The sequence below is a fragment of the Ziziphus jujuba genome, chromosome 2, assembly GCF_031755915.1.
Source record: "Ziziphus jujuba cultivar Dongzao chromosome 2, ASM3175591v1".
Lineage (NCBI taxonomy): Eukaryota > Viridiplantae > Streptophyta > Magnoliopsida > Rosales > Rhamnaceae > Ziziphus > Ziziphus jujuba.
The window spans coordinates 13,986,774-14,004,672 of NC_083380.1; the positions used below are offsets into that span (position 1 = coordinate 13,986,774).

A 17,899-nucleotide genomic window follows, 5' to 3' on the forward strand; every position below is an offset into this window, starting at 1 on the left:
ACGATTTTATCCGAAAAGTGTTGGCTTTAAGTTTATCCGCATGTGAACTGTTCGCACCGTAAAAGGACTTTATATATATATATATAATAAGTAGTATAGCTACCGTATAAAAAAAAAAAAATCTCATTTTAAACATTTTAGTTTTTTTCCATTCACAAGGGGCATGCTATTTATTATTAGTAAATTTTAATTAAAATATTTAATTCTATTATTTTTATTTTAAACTTTTAAAAATAATCCTTTAATGATAAATATTTAAATTATTATTTAATATATAATAATCATTAATAATAACAAATATCATTTTTATATTATAATATATATATATATATATACACACACGCTGTATAGGTGTTGCAAAAACCATAATTGCAAAGTAAAGCATTTGGAGAGAGTAGGGGTTGGCATGAAATAGGTGGTTCAGTTTTAGACCAAAATATAATTCAATCTATATTTTTTAGTTTACCTAATAGAGAATCCAATACAAACTATTAAAGCTTTAAACATAAACCAAACCAAACAGTTTATGATCGCTTTGGTTTTGATTGATTAATTAGTTTGAAACTTATTAGTTTATAAATACATAATACAAATCAAAAGTCTTCTAAACATAGAATATAAATAATAAATTGTAATTATCCAAACATAATATACAATTATAGTAATCCAACATAAAATAAAATATAAGATTGCAATCTATAATATTCAGTAACACTCATTAATGTTAAAAAAAAAAAAAAAAACTCTTCAATGCAAAATAAAGAAGAAAAAGTAGCAACTGGTACACATTATACACTTTATCAAGTAGCAAACATTAATAGTTATTATCTCACTCCTACAAAATCAAATCAAAATTGTTAGAACAAATAATGTAAAATAATACATTCATCAAAATTTAAATACTTAAGAGTCAATGCTTAATTTTTTTTTAACATTAAAACTTTGGCAAATTATAAGTTAATCAATTTTGACATGTTCACCAATTTCATTTAGGAACTGGGGATATATTAAAAAAAATTATTACAAATTAGTGTATAAAAATGAAAATATATATATATATATATTTATATAATTTTTTAATCATGTAATATATTATTTAGATTGAATTATGGGTTGGATTATGTTTATATTTCCAACCTAATAACTGATCAAATCCAAATAATTTATGATATTTTGAATCCAATCCAATCCAATTTATGTAAAAATCCAACTCAAATTGCTAAAATGGGTTGGATTGGTCAGTTTGGAGAGGTTGGATTGGATTTTTCCATCCCTAAAAGGGGGAAGGAGAGACAGAGAGATCAGTGAAGAAAATAAAAGCATGGAAATATCTGAAGCATATACAATGAATACTGGAGATGGCCTCCATAGCTATGCCAAGAATTCCGCTTTCTAGGTAATTCTTCTACAATATGCCAGAAGTAGTAGGATGACTGGGTGTAAAGGACACGTAGGCTGTGAATCGGGTTGAAAGTGAAAGTCGCCAAAAACTGGTGGAATGCTCTCGAAACCAATTCACTTGAGTGAGACAGAGGAGAGTGGAATTCGTGTGTAGGGGTGACTGGAATCCTTTGGTCACCTAAACAGGCTGACAATCGGCAGAAGATGCTAGCTTGAAGAGTGAGGTTGATCCGTAACATCAACTGCAGAAGAATGAGGTTTGAGTTGAATGTATTAAGAAAAAATTAATCATATCATAATTATCCCATCAAATTGCTATAGTAGACTGAAAACCAAACAAAACCCAAAAGGAAATATGTTATTTCTGTGGAGCAAATTGATACTTAGCTGCATGTTATTGATGATAAACTCTTTGTATCCAAAATAAACCCAAAACAGAGGCAATTATAAGTTTGATGACTCTGTATAAGGTAAAATAGATTCCCAATATTCACAAACATAATTTATTATTATTTTTTGGTTTATATGGTATCCATAAACAATGTTTTATCATGTTCTTCAACAATATTCTCTGTCTCATGAAAGATCCTGTTTTAGCCTTATTTTCGCCAAAGTGATATGGCTCTCCATGCAAGGTGGTACTTTTGTCCTTTTATTTATTTTTGCAAATTTTTTTTGAGATATTTGTTAATCTGGATAGCTATTTTTGTGACAACCCAGACCCCCGCATGCGATATTGTCCTCTTTGGATCTGGAGAATCCTCTTACAACCCAGCCCTCAAGGTTTTAAAAGGCCTCGCAAGGGACAGGTATCTACACGCTCATAAGCTATGCTTTGTTCCCCTTTCCAACCGATGTGGGACTTAACAATCCACCCCCTTTGGGACCCAGCGTCCTCACTAGCACCCCCTTTGGGACCCAGCCTCCTCGCTAGCACACTGATCCGGGTCCGACTCTGATACCATCTGTGACAGCCCAGACCACACGTATGTGATAACCCAGCCCTCAAGGTTTTAAAATGCCTCGCAAAGGAAAGATATCTACACGCTTATAAGTCATGCTTCGTTATCCTTTCCAACTGATGTGGGACTTCACAATTTTGGGCTAGAATGGGCTCCTCATATACTTGGGTGTTTCACTGTATTGCCCATTTTGATTTGAGCCTAAAGTGTAGCCTAAAATAGGCATAACCATTTTTTTTTGTCCTTTTTTTGGTATATTCCCTTGCCTGTTTAGTTTCCAGCCAAATGAAATCAAGTTTCCAAAAACATGAAAAAAGAAATAATAATAAAATTTGATGGTTCCAAAAAAACAGAACCAATCAAATTGTGAAATTAGAAAACTGCCAAAGTTCAAGCAATTACATGCCCCCCCCTTTTTTATTTTAATTTTTTTTTGTTTTTTTGTGTTTTTTGCAGAGAGGAATCATGGATGTTGCCAAAGAAGTAGCAAAAGAGGCAATTGTAGAAAAGCTTGGCATGGGCGTTCTTAATTCTTCAAAAACATTTGGGTTGCTCTGTTGGTCCAAATACATTTACAGCAGTGGAAAACATAATTGAAGTTGTGAAATCCAAATACCAAAGCAAAGGCCTAAATTCCAAAATCCCAGAATTCCAAGTCTTTTTCAATGACCATGTCTCTAATGATTTCAATTTGCTTTTCACATCCCTCTCTCAAGACAAACAATACTATGCTGCAGGCTTGCCAGGCTCTTTCTATGATCGTGTATTTCCCGAGGCTTCTCTTCACATTGTTCATTCTTATGCCCTGCAATGGCTTTCTGGAGTACCGAAAGAGACAGTGACCAAGGACTCTCCTACTTGGAATAAAGGGAAAGTTCACCATGCAAGTTCTGGTGACCAAGTGATTCAGGCTTATAAAGCTCAATATGAGAAGGATATGGACAAATTCCTTCAAGCCAGGGAACATGAGGTTGTGTCTGGTGGGCTTATGCTACTCATTTTTCCTTGTCAGTCTGCATCACATTTGAGTATGGACCTCGTTGGATATTCCCTCCTGGACCTTGCAGAAAAGGTACAAAAAAAGTGATATATAAGATCATTATTCCTTTGATTTCAATAGTCATAACATCATTATTCCTTTGATTTCAATAGTCTTTCTCGAGAAAAAATTGTCATTTATTATAAGTATATAAAAGCTCAATTCTTATAAGCTTAAACTTGTATGCCTCACATGTTCAGATCTACATATAGAGAAGAGATATTAAAGTATATAAAAGCTTATTATGTAAGCTTGAGCTTTTAAAAAAATAGTAATTTTAACATGATAGTGGTAATGGCAACGGTTTGGGGGCATATTGCATTCAGTAACATGTGGGTTAATGGGCCAGCTATGCTTCCACACTGCAACAAATTGTAATTAGGCTCATGAACTAATATTATAATTTTTTCTAAATGTTAAAACTCGTTGAAAATTAACTTTTTCTGTACTTTGACATTCTCCTTTCATGTGGGAGCCTCAGCATCGAGCGCATATAAGCTTATGGAAAGTAAGTTTTGCTAGAGAAAAGTATAAATAGAATGAAGGTATATTATTTATCAGTTAAAGTTTTTGAAATTAGTATAATTTAACATAGTATTAAAATTAGAAATTAAAAAATATTCAAAATTCAATAATTCTTTTTTTTTTTAGAGAAAAATATAAATGAAATGAGTTTTTTTTTTTTAATTTTTTTTTATTCTTTTATACATTTTCAATATCATTTTAAAAATAATCACGGGTTTAATATTTGCAGGGAATAGTTACTGAGGAAAAAGTGGATTCCTTTAGCCTTCTATTATATGCCACGACTCTCCAAGAATTTGAAGCTACTGTGGAAAGAAATGGAGGTTTCAGCATAGAGAGAATGGAAATATTACCTAGATCAGAATTTGTAAATGGAAACTGCCCAAACGGCCATCAAATAACAACTCACATGAGAGCGGGGTTGGAGGGGATGATAAAGAGGCATTTTGGAGAGGATATCGTAGACGAGCTCTTTGATTTGTATGCTAAGAAAGCCGATGAGATATTAATCCCCGCCATGGTTAAATCAGCTGAACAAGGAGTTTACTTATTTGTTGTCCTTAAACGTAAAGCTTATTAATCTTTCGTATGGGGATTTATAATACGTGTTGTACTTGAATGTATAAATCCATGAATAAATGTTATAGTATACTTGAGTTGAACTTCTCTAATTTTTAGTGTAAGGTTTTGAGAAAGGAAAAAAAAAAAAAGAAAAAGAAAAGAGAAAAAAATTATAAGATATCCCTTTGAGTTTCATTTGCCCGCTCTAAACTTTTGCAAAACCATATTTTATATTGAACTAAGTAATAACTTTAAAGTGTTTTTGTTTTTGATTTTGTTTTTGTTTTTTGTTTTTTGTTTTTTGTTTTTTTGTTTTTTTTGCTTTTTTGCAAAATTGACTGAATAATATTGAAATTGGTTATATATGCCTAAATTAGTCAATAGGAATGGATTACCTTAAAAGAGAAAGAGATAAAAAAAATAATAATAATAAAAATAAATAAAAAATACAAGGACATCCCAACTAGATTGGTATCTCCAAAATCCAAAACTCAGATAAAAAAAATTAAATTGAATTACAAAAAAAAAAAAAAAATACAGAAATAAGTTTATCATGGACTAGGCAGTTCCAGCTTACAACCTTCCTTGGCCTCGTTAAAACTTGCAAGAAGAAAATCCCAATGGAAAAACCTTAAAAAGGAAAACGAGTATCAAAGGAACCATCCACTAAAAATACCAAAACCATAAACAAAACTCCAATCATACATAGAAATTAATATAATAAAAAGAGCAAGAACTTGCAAAAGGGCAAACTGGACTATGTCTTAATTGCATAAACGAAAAGCTCTTCCACCCAAAATATCCTTCTGATGAGCTACTAAATATCTAGTAGGCAAATGAGGATGCCATCCATTGTTCATGACACCAAGAGCTCCCTTTGAAATAATATCTTCCACCGAATTAAATACTGAAACAGTTAAACCACCTCACTTTCAAATACGAAGGAACCACAAGAAAATTAGAACTAAATAATTTAGTGACATACATTGAAACATATTCAAGTCACAAAGAGTCCCATTAAAGAGCTTTGCCAGCTCTAGAGCATAAATAATACCAATAAGCTCTGCTTCAAATGCACAAGCTGATGAAATCCTTACCATAAAGCACCCTTGAACAAGGCCCCTACAACATCGAAACAATCCTCTATTACCCACAGCAGTAGGAGCACCAAGATCTATTCCATCTTTATTAACTTTAATCCATCCAAAATTTGGAAGATTCGTGTGAAAAGGAATTATACTTGAAGTTTTGAGGAAACTTGGGAGTTGCTCCATGATTGCGAAGCAATATAAGATCATGAATTTAGTTCTTCTTAGTGCCCATTTGCAATCAATCAACTTTTAAATTATAGCTCTTCTAATAAAAAAGCCAAGCAAGGCAGAAAGTTTTACGAGTTCCATTTCATTTTGTTCGTGAGAAGGTGGAAGAAGGAAGTGTGGATCTATAGAAAATCCATACTAGAGACAATCTATCAGATATTTTGATAAAGCCAATTAGCACTAACTAGTTTATATGGTGTAGATCCTCTATTGGCCTAGCAAAAACATAAGCAAGCATGGAAATGAAATGGCAAGTAGAAAGGATAGAAGGGTTATAGCAAAAGTGACTTTAAGTGGGAAATATGTGGTGGCAAGTAAAGCCACTTTTGGGTATTGCTTCTTAATTAAGATGTTGACTAAGTTAAAGGAGATGGAAGGATGTAGAGTTTTCTAGCTGTGTTGACAACTTGCACATATAGGTGGCAAATAATGAATGCAAAGCTTGCACATATAGGTGGCACGACTACAGCTAGCAAAGGAGCTCAATTTGAATTTTACAACCTCTACCGTCTCTTTCTACCGCCATTGTTCATCTATATATATGTATTTCCCTTCCTTGTAAAATTAGTTCCATTTTGAGGTGTGAGAGAAACATAGAAAACAAAGAGAAAGAGGAGAGTATTACAGAGAGAATTATAACGGGATTTTCTCCTTAATATTTGTGTCTTTCCTTTGTTAGAGAGAGTGTGTGTTTTTCTCCTATTATAAGAGAGATGGTATTGTCAATTGTGTTCTTCTTATTTTAGAGAGAAATTATTTTATTCTTTTGCTATAATAAAATCCTTCTACAATTGTCAATTATTTTGTGTGTATTTTATTTGAATATTTTACACACAAATTTCTTATTTTATAATCTCAACTTTAGTTGCAATTGTCCATTCTATACTTCGATTTCCTAACAAAATCAATACCAAACAAAGAGCCAATATACTGCCAAATAGCTTGCACTTAATGACAAGAAAAAAAACTAATAGTTCTTTATGCAATTCCAAAAGGACTTTATGTAATGCCACTTGAAGTTAATTTACTAAAACACCCTTAAATCTTTTATATTTTCCCTTTTCAATTTATAATCAAAGGTTTTTTTATTTATTTTTTTTGCCCCGCCGCCGCGGGGCGGGGGGCGGCGGCGGCGGCGGCAAAGTTAGCTGTATACACATGTAAAAAATGAAATAGTACATAATAAAGTAATTTACCAAAAGAGTTATATGAGTTATGCATGTGGTTAATTTTATCTAGTTTACCCACTGAAAATGCATAATTGAAGTAAAGTAACAAAAAACAATAATTTAAAAGGTAATATGAAACTTTCTATAGTTTGGAAAGTTGAATACAAACTGAATAATAATTTAAGCTGACAATATATATAAAAAATATTTAACCTTTAAATCATCATATGTTTTTGAAATTAAAAATTATTATTGCGTTAACTAATGTATGTGTACTTTGAAATATTCTCCTTCCCTTAAATGCAGGAAAAAGTTTGCTTAGAGAAAGTGGATTCCTCTTTAACATATCAATTTATTGTATGTATCCCATAGAATTGTAAGCTGCTGTGAAACGAAATGGATATTTTAGCATAGAGAAAATTGAAATCTTACCTCCATTATCTTCCGTAAAAGGAGCTCATATTAGTACGTATCAATTAGCATCTCATACGTGGGCTGGCATGGAGGGAATTCTGAAGCAGCACTGTGGAGATGATACCATGTAAGAGCTCTTTGATTTGTACCGCGAGAAACTAGAAGTATTCTTTCCCACCATAACCGAAATATATCCAAGAAAGGAACCAACTCATTTGTCGTTCTTAATCGCAAACCATAAAGTCTCTTTCTGTTTTTGGCATCATTGTGTATATTTGTTAAAGCTTGCAAACATAAATTCCAAATTGGCTAAATTTTAGGATCTTAAAAAAGCATAAGGGTATTGGAAACGCAACTTTTCCTATATATATGTATTTATGTATGTTTGTGTATTTGTGTTTGATATATCTATGAGAGGATGGTTTTTAAGCACAAAACCATGCACAATGCATATTAACCTTCATGTCTTGTATGAAATATGATGTCATGAATGCTTAGTGATTCAGCTAATGATCTTAAAACTTTCTGCAGTTATATATTCAAACAAGCCCTAGGGTTAGTCTCCATTGAAACAGCCCAAACATCTAAATATTAAATCAAACTTGCAAACCGGATGGAAGAGAGAACAGAGTAACTAAAAAAATGAATAAAGGGGATCGAGTATAAGGAAGTTATTATGAGATAGACGAACTTTATATGGTTTTCTAGTAAAACTGTGGTAAGAATAGAACTTCTCATGGATCTTCATAAATGCAAAATTTTGGGTTGTTATGGGGTTATGACTTCACTGGTAATAATCCATAGCCTATACAAAATTAGGCACGACAGACACATGAATCACTAGAAAAATGACATTTACCAAAAGGAAAAAAAAAAAAAAAAAAAGAATTATCACTTACTTTTTAAGGTTGAAAAAAAAAAAGGGTTTGAAAATCTTCGATTTGGAAAAATCATCATTTAACTGACCTATGAAATTGTTTGGGGGAGAGGCACGTTAGTGGTAGATTCGACAAAAATTTCCAATCACTGTTATATAAATAACACTTAGATGCTTTTTTATTATTATATTTTAATTTATATGTTGAGAAATATAAATATATATTAAAAAATGCAACATTTTGGTTTGTACTTTGTAGTCCAATTAATTAAAGAAAACTAAGGGTTAAATCGTTTTTAATTTTTCTCTATATAGGAAAAAATATGGTATTAAGTACTCTGGCTGTAAATTCCGGAAAAAAAAAAACAAGTACTTTGGCAGTATATAATGAATTTAGTGCACATTGATACAATAAGTAGATTACACACTGCAAAATAAAAACAAAATTTTGATTTTGTTAGGATTTAAACAACTAAAGTAATTAAAAAGTAGGAAAAAAAAAACCAAAAATATGTTGGATTAGAGAGAAAAAAAAAGGGCTTAAAATTGAAACAAAATTAAATGAGAAGTATTTTATAAATAGTTTTTTGTAATTTAATAATATTATTCAACAATATGCTTGTATAAAAATATTGGTTAAATAAGTGTTATATTCTTAAATATATTATAGATAAATATCATAATTATGGTTATATATAAGAGAGATAAATAAAAATATATATATAGATGTGATAAAGAAAAAGGGATACGACAAAAACAAAAAAAAAAAAAGAAGGAAAAAAAATACAAACAAATGTAAAAGAAAAAGAAAAAAGAAAAAAAATCAAATTGTAGAAGTGATAAAAAGGACAGGACTCTTCGTTTGTATAAGAATAAAATGGTAATCTGATAAATCAAGAAATAAAAATATTAAAAAGGCAAATAATTTGAGGAGGGGCACGTGCCCCTTTGGCTTACGTGGGTCCACCTTCATTTAGGCTTGATGATAAATTTATTTATTTATTTTTTTAACAAATTATTTATTTTACATATATTTTACAACTATCTAAAAGTTATTTATTTTTTATGATTCAAACTTAAATAGGAGTGTTTAACTATTAACTGTGAATCTATTTATGAAAACTTTATTTCCTTGTTAAATTTTAAAATAAATATTAAAACTTTATTTTATAATAAACCCATGTAAAGAAACAAATTATTTATACATCTATAAATATTTTAAAGATTGACTTAGCTGTGCTTACTTGGTCAATATTACACAATTTTATATTGAGAAATAAAAAAATAATTATAATTCACTTTTTGTTTGTCTTTTCAACGTGGAAACTGGATGCTGGTTCACAATTGGAACCGACATCGTCAATCAAGTTTACAATAATACTAATAATAGTAACAATAATAATTCACTTTTTTCTTTTTTGTCTTTTTACTATAACCGACATTTTCGATCACGTTAACTCTCAGTATTCGGGCCAAACTCTAGCGGCGAAAAGTGTGAATCCAAATGGAAGGAAACCTGCAGCCACTTGCAGAACTTTTAGTGAATTGCCTATAATATATTAATAATTATTTTAATCTATAATTATGTTATTTTATATATATATATATATATATCTATATATGTATGTTATGTGCATGTTGCGAAGGAACAGCCTAAGAGTAAGACCAATCTTGAATAAGGTTCAAGATTTGGGTGTTTAAAATAATTGAATTTGAAGAGAACATTAATGTATAAACTAATTAATGAAAAAATGTTATTTATTATTATCAATAAAATTTATATGTTATTTGACAATTTAAATACCAATTTAAAAAAATTATTTTTTCAAGTTAAAATTTTAAAATAAAATTTCAATACTTAATAAATAAAAAAAGAAGGATTAAATAAATGATTTTACTTGTTTCTCTTTTTTTTTTTTTTTTGGGCTATAACTAGTCAGTTATGCCAGATCGTTCCCTGATATATATTTTTGAAAAATATAATATGGCTTGCAAAATATTACAAAAAAGAAAAGAAAAGGAAAACCTAATCTTAAAAACATAAATTAAAATAAAATAAAATTTTAGACTTATTTATGCTATGGCTGTTGCGACTAAGGGAAGACTATGTTTGGGCTATGCTATGAAGTCCACAATTAAGCTTCAGCCCAAAGATCTCGGGGCCCACCAATCTAACATGGAGGGGAAAGCAAAAAAGAAAATAAAAAAGTTGAATAAGGAAACCAAAAATAAGCTTGAAGATAAGATTACGAATTTTAGAACTTTGCATAGCTATCAGATAGATATATTTGACGAAAAGTAATTGTTTACAATATGACAAAAAAGAAAAAGAAGAAGTAATTGTTTACCAAATGGTAAAAGAATTTGTTATTTGATGCCATGGAAAGTTGTTATGAGCTAACACTACCAAATCAAATGCACCTTTTGTGTACCGAATAAATTCTCTCAATTTCTCTAAGGTAGTGTATCGAACAAATTCTCTACTTCTTTAAGGTAAAAAAGCAGCTAATCGACTTTCTTGATGAAGAAGAGAAATAGATTCCTAACATAGGACTCTCAAGGGAAAATAATAATAATAATAATAATTAAAAAAAAAACTCAATTTGTTGTTTTACCTATTAATTTCAAAATAAAGGAAAACACTCTATTTTACCCTTTAATTTCAAAATAAATATTAAAACAAGATATTGGGTTAGTGTACATTGAAAGAGCACAAACATATTTCTAAACATTAATTTCAGACTTGCAATATGGATGGAAGAGAACAGAGTATTATAAAAAATGCAAAAAGGGAATTGAGTATAAGGAAGTCATGATGGGAAGAAGTTTGTTTGGTTTTCTAGTAAAACTGTGGTAAGGATAAAACTTCTTATGGATCTTCATTAAAGTAAAATTTTGGTTGTTATGGGTTATGACATTAATTTTGATTCACTGATAATAATCTATAGTCTATAAAAAATTAGGTATAACAAACACAGTCATGAACCACTAAAGAAATGTCAAAGCAAAAAAAAAAAAAAAGAACCACTAAAGAAATGACACATTAAAGGGTAAACATTGTGTAATTTGTCTTTTTCTTTTTTAAATTTAAATTTAATTTATTTCAACTTTTATATTTTTGAAAAGACACACTTTGAGTCAACAACACGTTTTAATTCTGCATATTTGCCTTTAGTGTAGAAAGCCAAATTTTTTGGAATTTTTTTTTTTTGGGGTTTTGGCTTAGAGAGGGAATGACATCAAGACCATAGCTTTTGGAAACTTTGTTTCCCAAATTACCCGCACAAAAATCCTATTTTTCTAACAACCCTCTGAAAACCCACACTTTTCCTCCCTTCTCTCTTCTGTGTTCCGCTTATTCTGGCGCCACCGACAGCTATTACTCACTGAACCCACACCTACTCTCTTCCTCTTGCTCTCTCTCTCTCTCTCTCTCTCTCTCTCTTATCTCTGCCTCATTTCTTTAGAGGTTGGTCCAATTCTTCATCAATTTCTCTTTCTCTTTCTCTTCCCCTCCATTTCCATGTGAATTTGCAAACCTTGGTTCTCTTCAATTTCATGTTTTCATGCTGTAATCACTGAAAACAAAAGTTGGGTTCTTCGATTTCTCATTGTTTCAGAAGTGGGTTCTCAAGTTTGGGGATTTTTTACATTTCTATATTTGATAATGGTTAATGCCTAATCCTGATCAGGATTCAGGAAAGCAATATCAGTGCAAAGATAATCAGGTTAGTTTTCTTTGTTCTGCTGCTTACTTTTTGTTTGGTTTGAAAGAAAGCTGGTCTGGTGAAGAAATCTTATTTTTATTTTATATTTTATCAGCTTAAAGGAAATTGATGGTTAAACATGTATTCTACATATATATAAAAATATATGAAAATTAGTTATGTTAAAAGGATTATTCTTATTATATAATTATAGTATTTAGTTATTATGCTGTTAAGAAAATAAAATCAACATTATTTTAAAACTAGTATCCTTATCTAATTATAGAAAAATTAACATCTAAAAAGAATTAATTTGTTTAGAAAGTTAAATACAAATCATTTTGACAACATTATCATTTATAACTAACAAAATTAAAGTTAGCTGATACGCTTCAAAGCTTTGACTTGTGATATTTTTTCTTTGTCGAACTTTGTGTAATTAAATTTAAAAAAAAATAATAATAATTCTTTGATTATATGCACCAAAGTTTCAATTCAAATGACAAAAAGAGTATTGCTTCTGCGAATGTGTATCTGTGAAATGTTGCAAACAATAATTAATCCAACGATATATTTTTTTGGTAAACCACTCTAGTAAATTGATACGTGACTGGCTATCATATTTTATATAATATGGTCGGAAGGAAGAAAATGCTTAGCTGAACTTCTTTTTATTTATTTATATATATATATATATATTATACATAAAATGCTTAGCTGAACTTGAAACAGGTTTGTTAGCAAAATATTAATAAAATAATCAAAGAGAAACGTGAAGAAATATATTATTTTTATTTTTATTATTTTTTATATGTTATTGTGCTACAAAGTCAAGGAACACAACCCTCATAATTAATTTGTAATGACAGTCTTATTCATTATTAATAAGACAAATTGGTATAAGATTACAGTATCAAAAGTTTAAAAAAAAAAAAAAAAAAAGGGATAAGATTCGAAGACCAAATAGTAAAAGGTTATTAAATATATATATTTTTTATCATAACAAAGTAAAAGGTAGATTAGACTTGTAACAACTTCATTTTAACAAAGTAAAAGGTAGATGTAGACTCGTAACAACTTTGTTTTCCTCTCTTATATATACAAATATATATATATATATATTGATGTCGCTTGTCTGCTTTTGCGGGTATCTTTCATTGCGTTTGACAAGTTCTGGATGTATCTATATATATATGGCATAAATATATATATATATATATATATATATATATATCCACGAGGCTATTTTATAAAGTATAATATACTGAATATGACTTACCTGAATTTCTTTATTTAATAAATTCTTTCATTCATATTAAATCAATCTTGTTCAAGAAGAAATGTCGCAGTAGAAGATTGTAACTAAAAAATTATAAAGAATTGACGAGATAAATATAGATTTTTTTTTTTTTTTTTGAAGATAAATTTTAAGTTTGGGGTGCTTCTTTAAAGGCAGTAATAAATTTTTATTAAATATATATATATATATATATGGGGGACCTTGATTAATAATATATTGTATATGTTAAGGTCTATAACGTGAATTTACAATTTTGCCTCCCTTTATATAAATTATTTTCTATATATTGATATGTTCAGATGTAAGATTATGTTATGAGTGATAGAAACATTGACTTTGCAGATACTAAACTGCTTAGTGTGTGTTTGTGAGAGAGAAAGATAATAGCCAAAAGAGATCAAGCATGGAAATGCCTGAAGCATATCCAATGAAAGGTGGAGATGGCCTCCACAGCTATGCCAAGAACTCTTATTTCCATGTAATTTCTTATTCACTATCCTTACAAGTTGGTGCTACTGCCCTTTAAAATGTTTACCCCCCCCCTCCCCCACCCCCCCCTCCAAAAAAAAAAAAAAAAAAAGGTGCCATTTTTTTTTTTTTTTACTTTGCAACTTTTTGACTTTGCAACTTTATCTCAATTACTTTAGGTAGTATAGAAATAGCATGGAGAAATTAATCAGATGGTAATTATTCAATAAGTTTGCATGATTTTCCTGCCTATTTATATTTATATTTGCATTACTCAAATAAGTACTCTGTCACTGTGTATGTCTCTCTTTTTTATTTTTATTATTTTTATTATTATTATTATTATTATTACTTTGTTTCTTAGTGGAGAAGCAAAACCTGAGGTGATAACTTTGTTGGTGTCTCTCCATATACACAGACTCTTCAAGTTGTCAAAATTTCAGCCAATAACTTCTCCGGTTATCTTCCTACCATTTGTGTTATCTTTCATATTTAGCTTTCACTGCTCTCCTCTTGAGTAAATATTTGTTCAAAGCAGTGTACTTCATTTTCATGCCTATGCATGATATGCCTTGTTCCTGTACATATTTTCCTGCTCCCGTGAGATCCTTCCCTCTTTTCCAAAGAAAAGCGAAAAAATTGATTATCAGGAATTTGATGGTTCCGAAAAGCAGAATATATCGAATTTTGAAACTGGAAAGTGCCAAAGTTTGGTGTTTACTGCTAAATTTTCTGTTTTTGCAGAGAGGAATAATAGATGTTGCCAAACAATTTTTGAACGAGGTAATTGCAGAAAAGCTTGATATAGGAACCGTTGTTTCTTCAAAAGCATTTTGCATTGCAGATTTGGGTTGCTCTGTTGGTCCAAATACATTTGCCGCAGTGGAAAACATAATTGAAGCTGTGAAGTCCAAGTACCAAAGCCAAGGCCTAAATTCCAAAATCCCGGAATTTCAAGTCTTCTTCAATGATCATGTCTCTAATGATTTCAACTTGCTGTTCACATCCCTCCCTCAGGACAAAAAATACTATGCATCAGGTGTGCCGGGCTCTTTCTATGGTCGCATATTTCCTGAGGCTTCTCTTCACTTTGTCCATTCTTCTTTTTCTGTGCAATGGCTTTCTGGAGTACCAAAAGAGGTAAAGAACAAAAGCTCTCCTGCTTGGAACAAGGGACAGATCCATTACGCAAATTCTGGAGACGAAGTAATTCGAGCTTATAAAGCTCAATACGAAAAGGACATGGATCAATTCCTGGAAGCCAGAGCACACGAGATTGTGGTTGGTGGATTGATGGTACTCATGTTTCTTTTCAATCCTGATGGAATTCATCCTTCTCAATCTTCAGCAAATATGATGTTGGACCTTATAGGATCTTCCCTCATAGACCTCGTTAAAGAGGTATAAAATTTTAAAGCTCCTTTCAAGTTTTTAAGTTCAACGATTTTCTATTTGAGATACAATATCATTTAAATTCGTGGTGGATTTTTCATATGCAGGGAAAAGTTGACGAGGAGAAAGTGGATTCCTTTAACGTGCCAATGTACTTTATGTCTCCAAAAGAATTGGAAGCTGCTGTGGAAAGAAATGGATGTTTTAGCATTGAGAGAATGGAAAACATACCTCTTCTGTTTCTAACCGGAAATACTAGTCCTGTTGCCCATAAAATCGCAGCTCACATGAGAGCTGGCATGGAGGACATGATCAAGCAGCAATTTGGAGATGATATCGTCGACGAGCTCTTTGATTTGTATGCTAAGAAAGTTGATAAGATATTTATCCCCTGCGCGCTTAACTCATCAATTAAAGGAGGCAATTTATTTGTCATGCTTAAACGCAAAGCATGATCTGTGTTATGGGATTATTAATTTGTTGTGCTTGAACTGATCAAACAAGCACAAATGGTATTTATATAGTTTATATAACAAATGGTAATTAATTTGTTTTGTAAGTTTTTAGTAGTTTTAGGGGATTTTATATGATATTAAGGGGTTATCTATAAACATCAAATAGTTCATGGGAATTTTGTGTAATTTATCCTATTTTCTATCCATATAGAACAAATGATATTTATATAGTTACATCACAAATCACAGAGAGATAGCAACAAAGGAAAGTAAGGATGGAATTGTCTGAAGCATTAGTCGGTGGCACTATATTATCCTTTACCATTCTTGTTAATCATGTACTGCGTAAATTCAATGGTTTATAATCATATGCATAGTCATGCAACATTATATTTTGTATATGTTATGGTCCATTACACATGAATTTTTTTTGGTAGGTTTTTTTGGTAAATGTCTATGATATATAAATTTATTTCCGTTTTGCCAGCCTCTATGTATGATGTTTTGTATATATTAGTGTAAAGTTATAATATTTGTTGGAGAATAAAATTGTACAAAGATTATATATTCGTGGTCCATATCCTTTTTGTATGGTAAATAATAGCCAGTACCTATCCTTGTGTAGTTTTTCCATATATATATATATAGTTTTCGCCCCATACTCCAAATTCAGAAACTGCGAGTGTATACCTATTCACAAGTCTCAATAATATATTTGAGCTTTTCCAATATCTTGTGTTATCATTATAATATTATGTTACGAATAACAGGAAAAAAAGAAAAAAGAAAAGAAAAGAAACACTGAGTTGCGGATGATAAACCTTAATTAGTGTGAAGGAGAAAGATTAGAGCCAAAGGAAATGTCTGAAGGATATAGAAGAGAGATGGACTCCATAGCTATGCTAAGAATTCCACTTTCCATGTACTTGTTTTTGCACTAGTTCTCTGTAAAATGTTTATCCCAAAAAAAAAAAAAAAAAAAAAAAAAAAAGCCATTCTGGTTTGCATTGCAACTTTATCTCAATTACTTTAGGTGGTACAGAATATATGTAGCATAGACAAATTAATTAGATCATGGTTATTATTCAACAGGTTTGCATGAATTTCCTGCCTATTTATATTTACATTACCCAAACAAGTACGATATGAATTCATTCCCAAAATCCAAAATGGTGTGTAAATTCAAGTTGTCAAAACTATAAGCTAATTCACTTGTTGAATTATATCTTTGGACCATTTGTGTTATCATTCATATTTAGCTTTCACTTTGCTCCTTAGTGAATGTCCGTTCAAAAAAAAAAAAAAAAAAAACAGAAAAAAAGAAACAGATCAGATTGCGAAACTTGCAAGTGCCAAAGTTCAGTGATTACTTGCTCATTTTTTTTTTTATACGCAAAGAGTAATGATAGATGTTGCCAAAGAATTTTTGAATGATGTAATTGCAGAGAAGCTTGACATAGGAACTGTTGTTTCTTCAAAAACCTTTTGTATTGCGGATTTGGATTGCTCTGTTGGGTCCAAATACAATTGCAGCAGTGGACAACATAATTGAAGCAGTGAAGTCCAAGTGCCAAAGCCAAAATATAATTTAGAAAACCCCAGAATTTCAAGCCCTTCTTCAATGATCCTGTCTCTAATGATTTCAACTTGCTCTTCTCATCCCTCCCTTATGACAAAAACTACCATGCAGCAGGCGTTCAGGGGTCTTCTAAGGTCGCGCATTTGCCGAGGCTTCACTTCACTTTGTCCATTCTTCTACTTTTCTCTTCATTGGCGTTCTAGAGTAGTACCAAAAGAGGTAACGAAACAAAAAAAAAAATCTCCTGCTTTGAACAAAGGACAGATTCATCATGCAAATTCAGGAGACGAAGTAATTCAGGCTTATAATTAAAGCTCAATATGAAAAGGACATCAAGCTATTCCTGGAAGCCAGAGCACAAGAGATCGTTGTGTTTGGTGGATTGATAGTGCTCATGTTTCTTTTCAATCCTGATGGAATTCATCCTTCTCAAATCCTCAATAAATATGACATTTGACCTTTTAGGATTGCAAGAAAAGTTATATAGTAAAAGCATTTTTTTTTTTCAAAGGTTTTTTAGTATTGAGAGAATGGAAACCATTTACCTCATCCATTGGAAAGTACCGGAACTGGTCTTGTTGGCCGGGGGATGGAACCTGGATTGTCAAGGTGGAGGGGCCAAGATTTATATATAATTTCTAATTAAAAAAAATTATATAAAATTAAATTATTAAGTGAATAAACTACCGGCTAGAATTAAAAAGTACACACAAATTAGAGTATCTTCAATA

The 17,899-nt window shown here is 30.7% G+C and overlaps 2 protein-coding genes and 1 long non-coding RNA gene across 4 annotated transcripts; 2 read left to right on the forward strand and 1 right to left on the reverse strand.

Moving 5' to 3' along the window:
- Positions 1 to 1,224: 1,224 nt before the first annotated feature.
- Positions 1,225 to 4,507, forward strand: LOC125422614 (probable S-adenosylmethionine-dependent methyltransferase At5g37990). The gene is made up of 4 exons (XM_048474693.2): positions 1,225 to 1,251; positions 2,820 to 2,919; positions 3,101 to 3,435; positions 4,157 to 4,507. Exons 1-4 carry the CDS (start codon positions 1,225 to 1,227, stop codon positions 4,505 to 4,507), a joined length of 813 nt encoding a protein of 270 aa, XP_048330650.2.
- Positions 4,508 to 4,956: 449 nt separating this feature from the next.
- On the reverse strand, positions 4,957 to 7,694 carry LOC125422435 (uncharacterized). The gene is made up of 2 exons (XR_007241078.2): positions 5,586 to 7,694; positions 4,957 to 5,395 (listed from the first exon to the last, which is right to left on the reverse strand). It is a non-coding gene; the product is annotated as an uncharacterized LOC125422435 (long non-coding RNA).
- Positions 7,695 to 11,489: 3,795 nt separating this feature from the next.
- On the forward strand, positions 11,490 to 15,990 carry LOC107418686 (loganic acid O-methyltransferase-like). 2 transcript variants are annotated; one of them, XM_060813980.1, is made up of 4 exons: positions 11,490 to 11,995; positions 13,617 to 13,752; positions 14,417 to 15,143; positions 15,242 to 15,990. In XM_060813980.1, exons 2-4 carry the CDS (start codon positions 13,715 to 13,717, stop codon positions 15,587 to 15,589), a joined length of 1,113 nt encoding a protein of 370 aa, XP_060669963.1. In that variant the 5' UTR covers positions 11,490 to 11,995; positions 13,617 to 13,714; the 3' UTR covers positions 15,590 to 15,990. The 2 variants fall into 2 exon arrangements, with proteins under 2 accessions (XP_060669963.1, XP_048328858.2); XM_048472901.2 differs by having other exon boundaries at positions 11,495 to 11,995; positions 14,487 to 15,143.
- The last annotated feature ends 1,909 nt before the right edge of the window (positions 15,991 to 17,899 follow it).

Excerpts from the sequence above, each read along its gene's own strand:
- LOC125422614 (XM_048474693.2), top strand. The coding sequence starts at position 1,225 with ATGGGTTGGATTGGTCAGTTTGGAGAG. Across the intron at positions 2,920-3,100 it reads AAAAACATTTGGGTTGCTCT|GCTTGCCAGGCTCTTTCTAT; the intron begins GTTGGTCCAAAT and ends ACTATGCTGCAG. Across the intron at positions 3,436-4,156 it reads TCCTGGACCTTGCAGAAAAG|GGAATAGTTACTGAGGAAAA; the intron begins GTACAAAAAAAG and ends TAATATTTGCAG.
- LOC107418686 (XM_060813980.1), top strand. The coding sequence starts at position 13,715 with ATGGCCTCCACAGCTATGCCAAGAACTCTTATTTCCAT. Across the intron at positions 13,753-14,416 it reads CCAAGAACTCTTATTTCCAT|AATATATCGAATTTTGAAAC; the intron begins GTAATTTCTTAT and ends TCCGAAAAGCAG. Across the intron at positions 15,144-15,241 it reads TCATAGACCTCGTTAAAGAG|GGAAAAGTTGACGAGGAGAA; the intron begins GTATAAAATTTT and ends TTTCATATGCAG.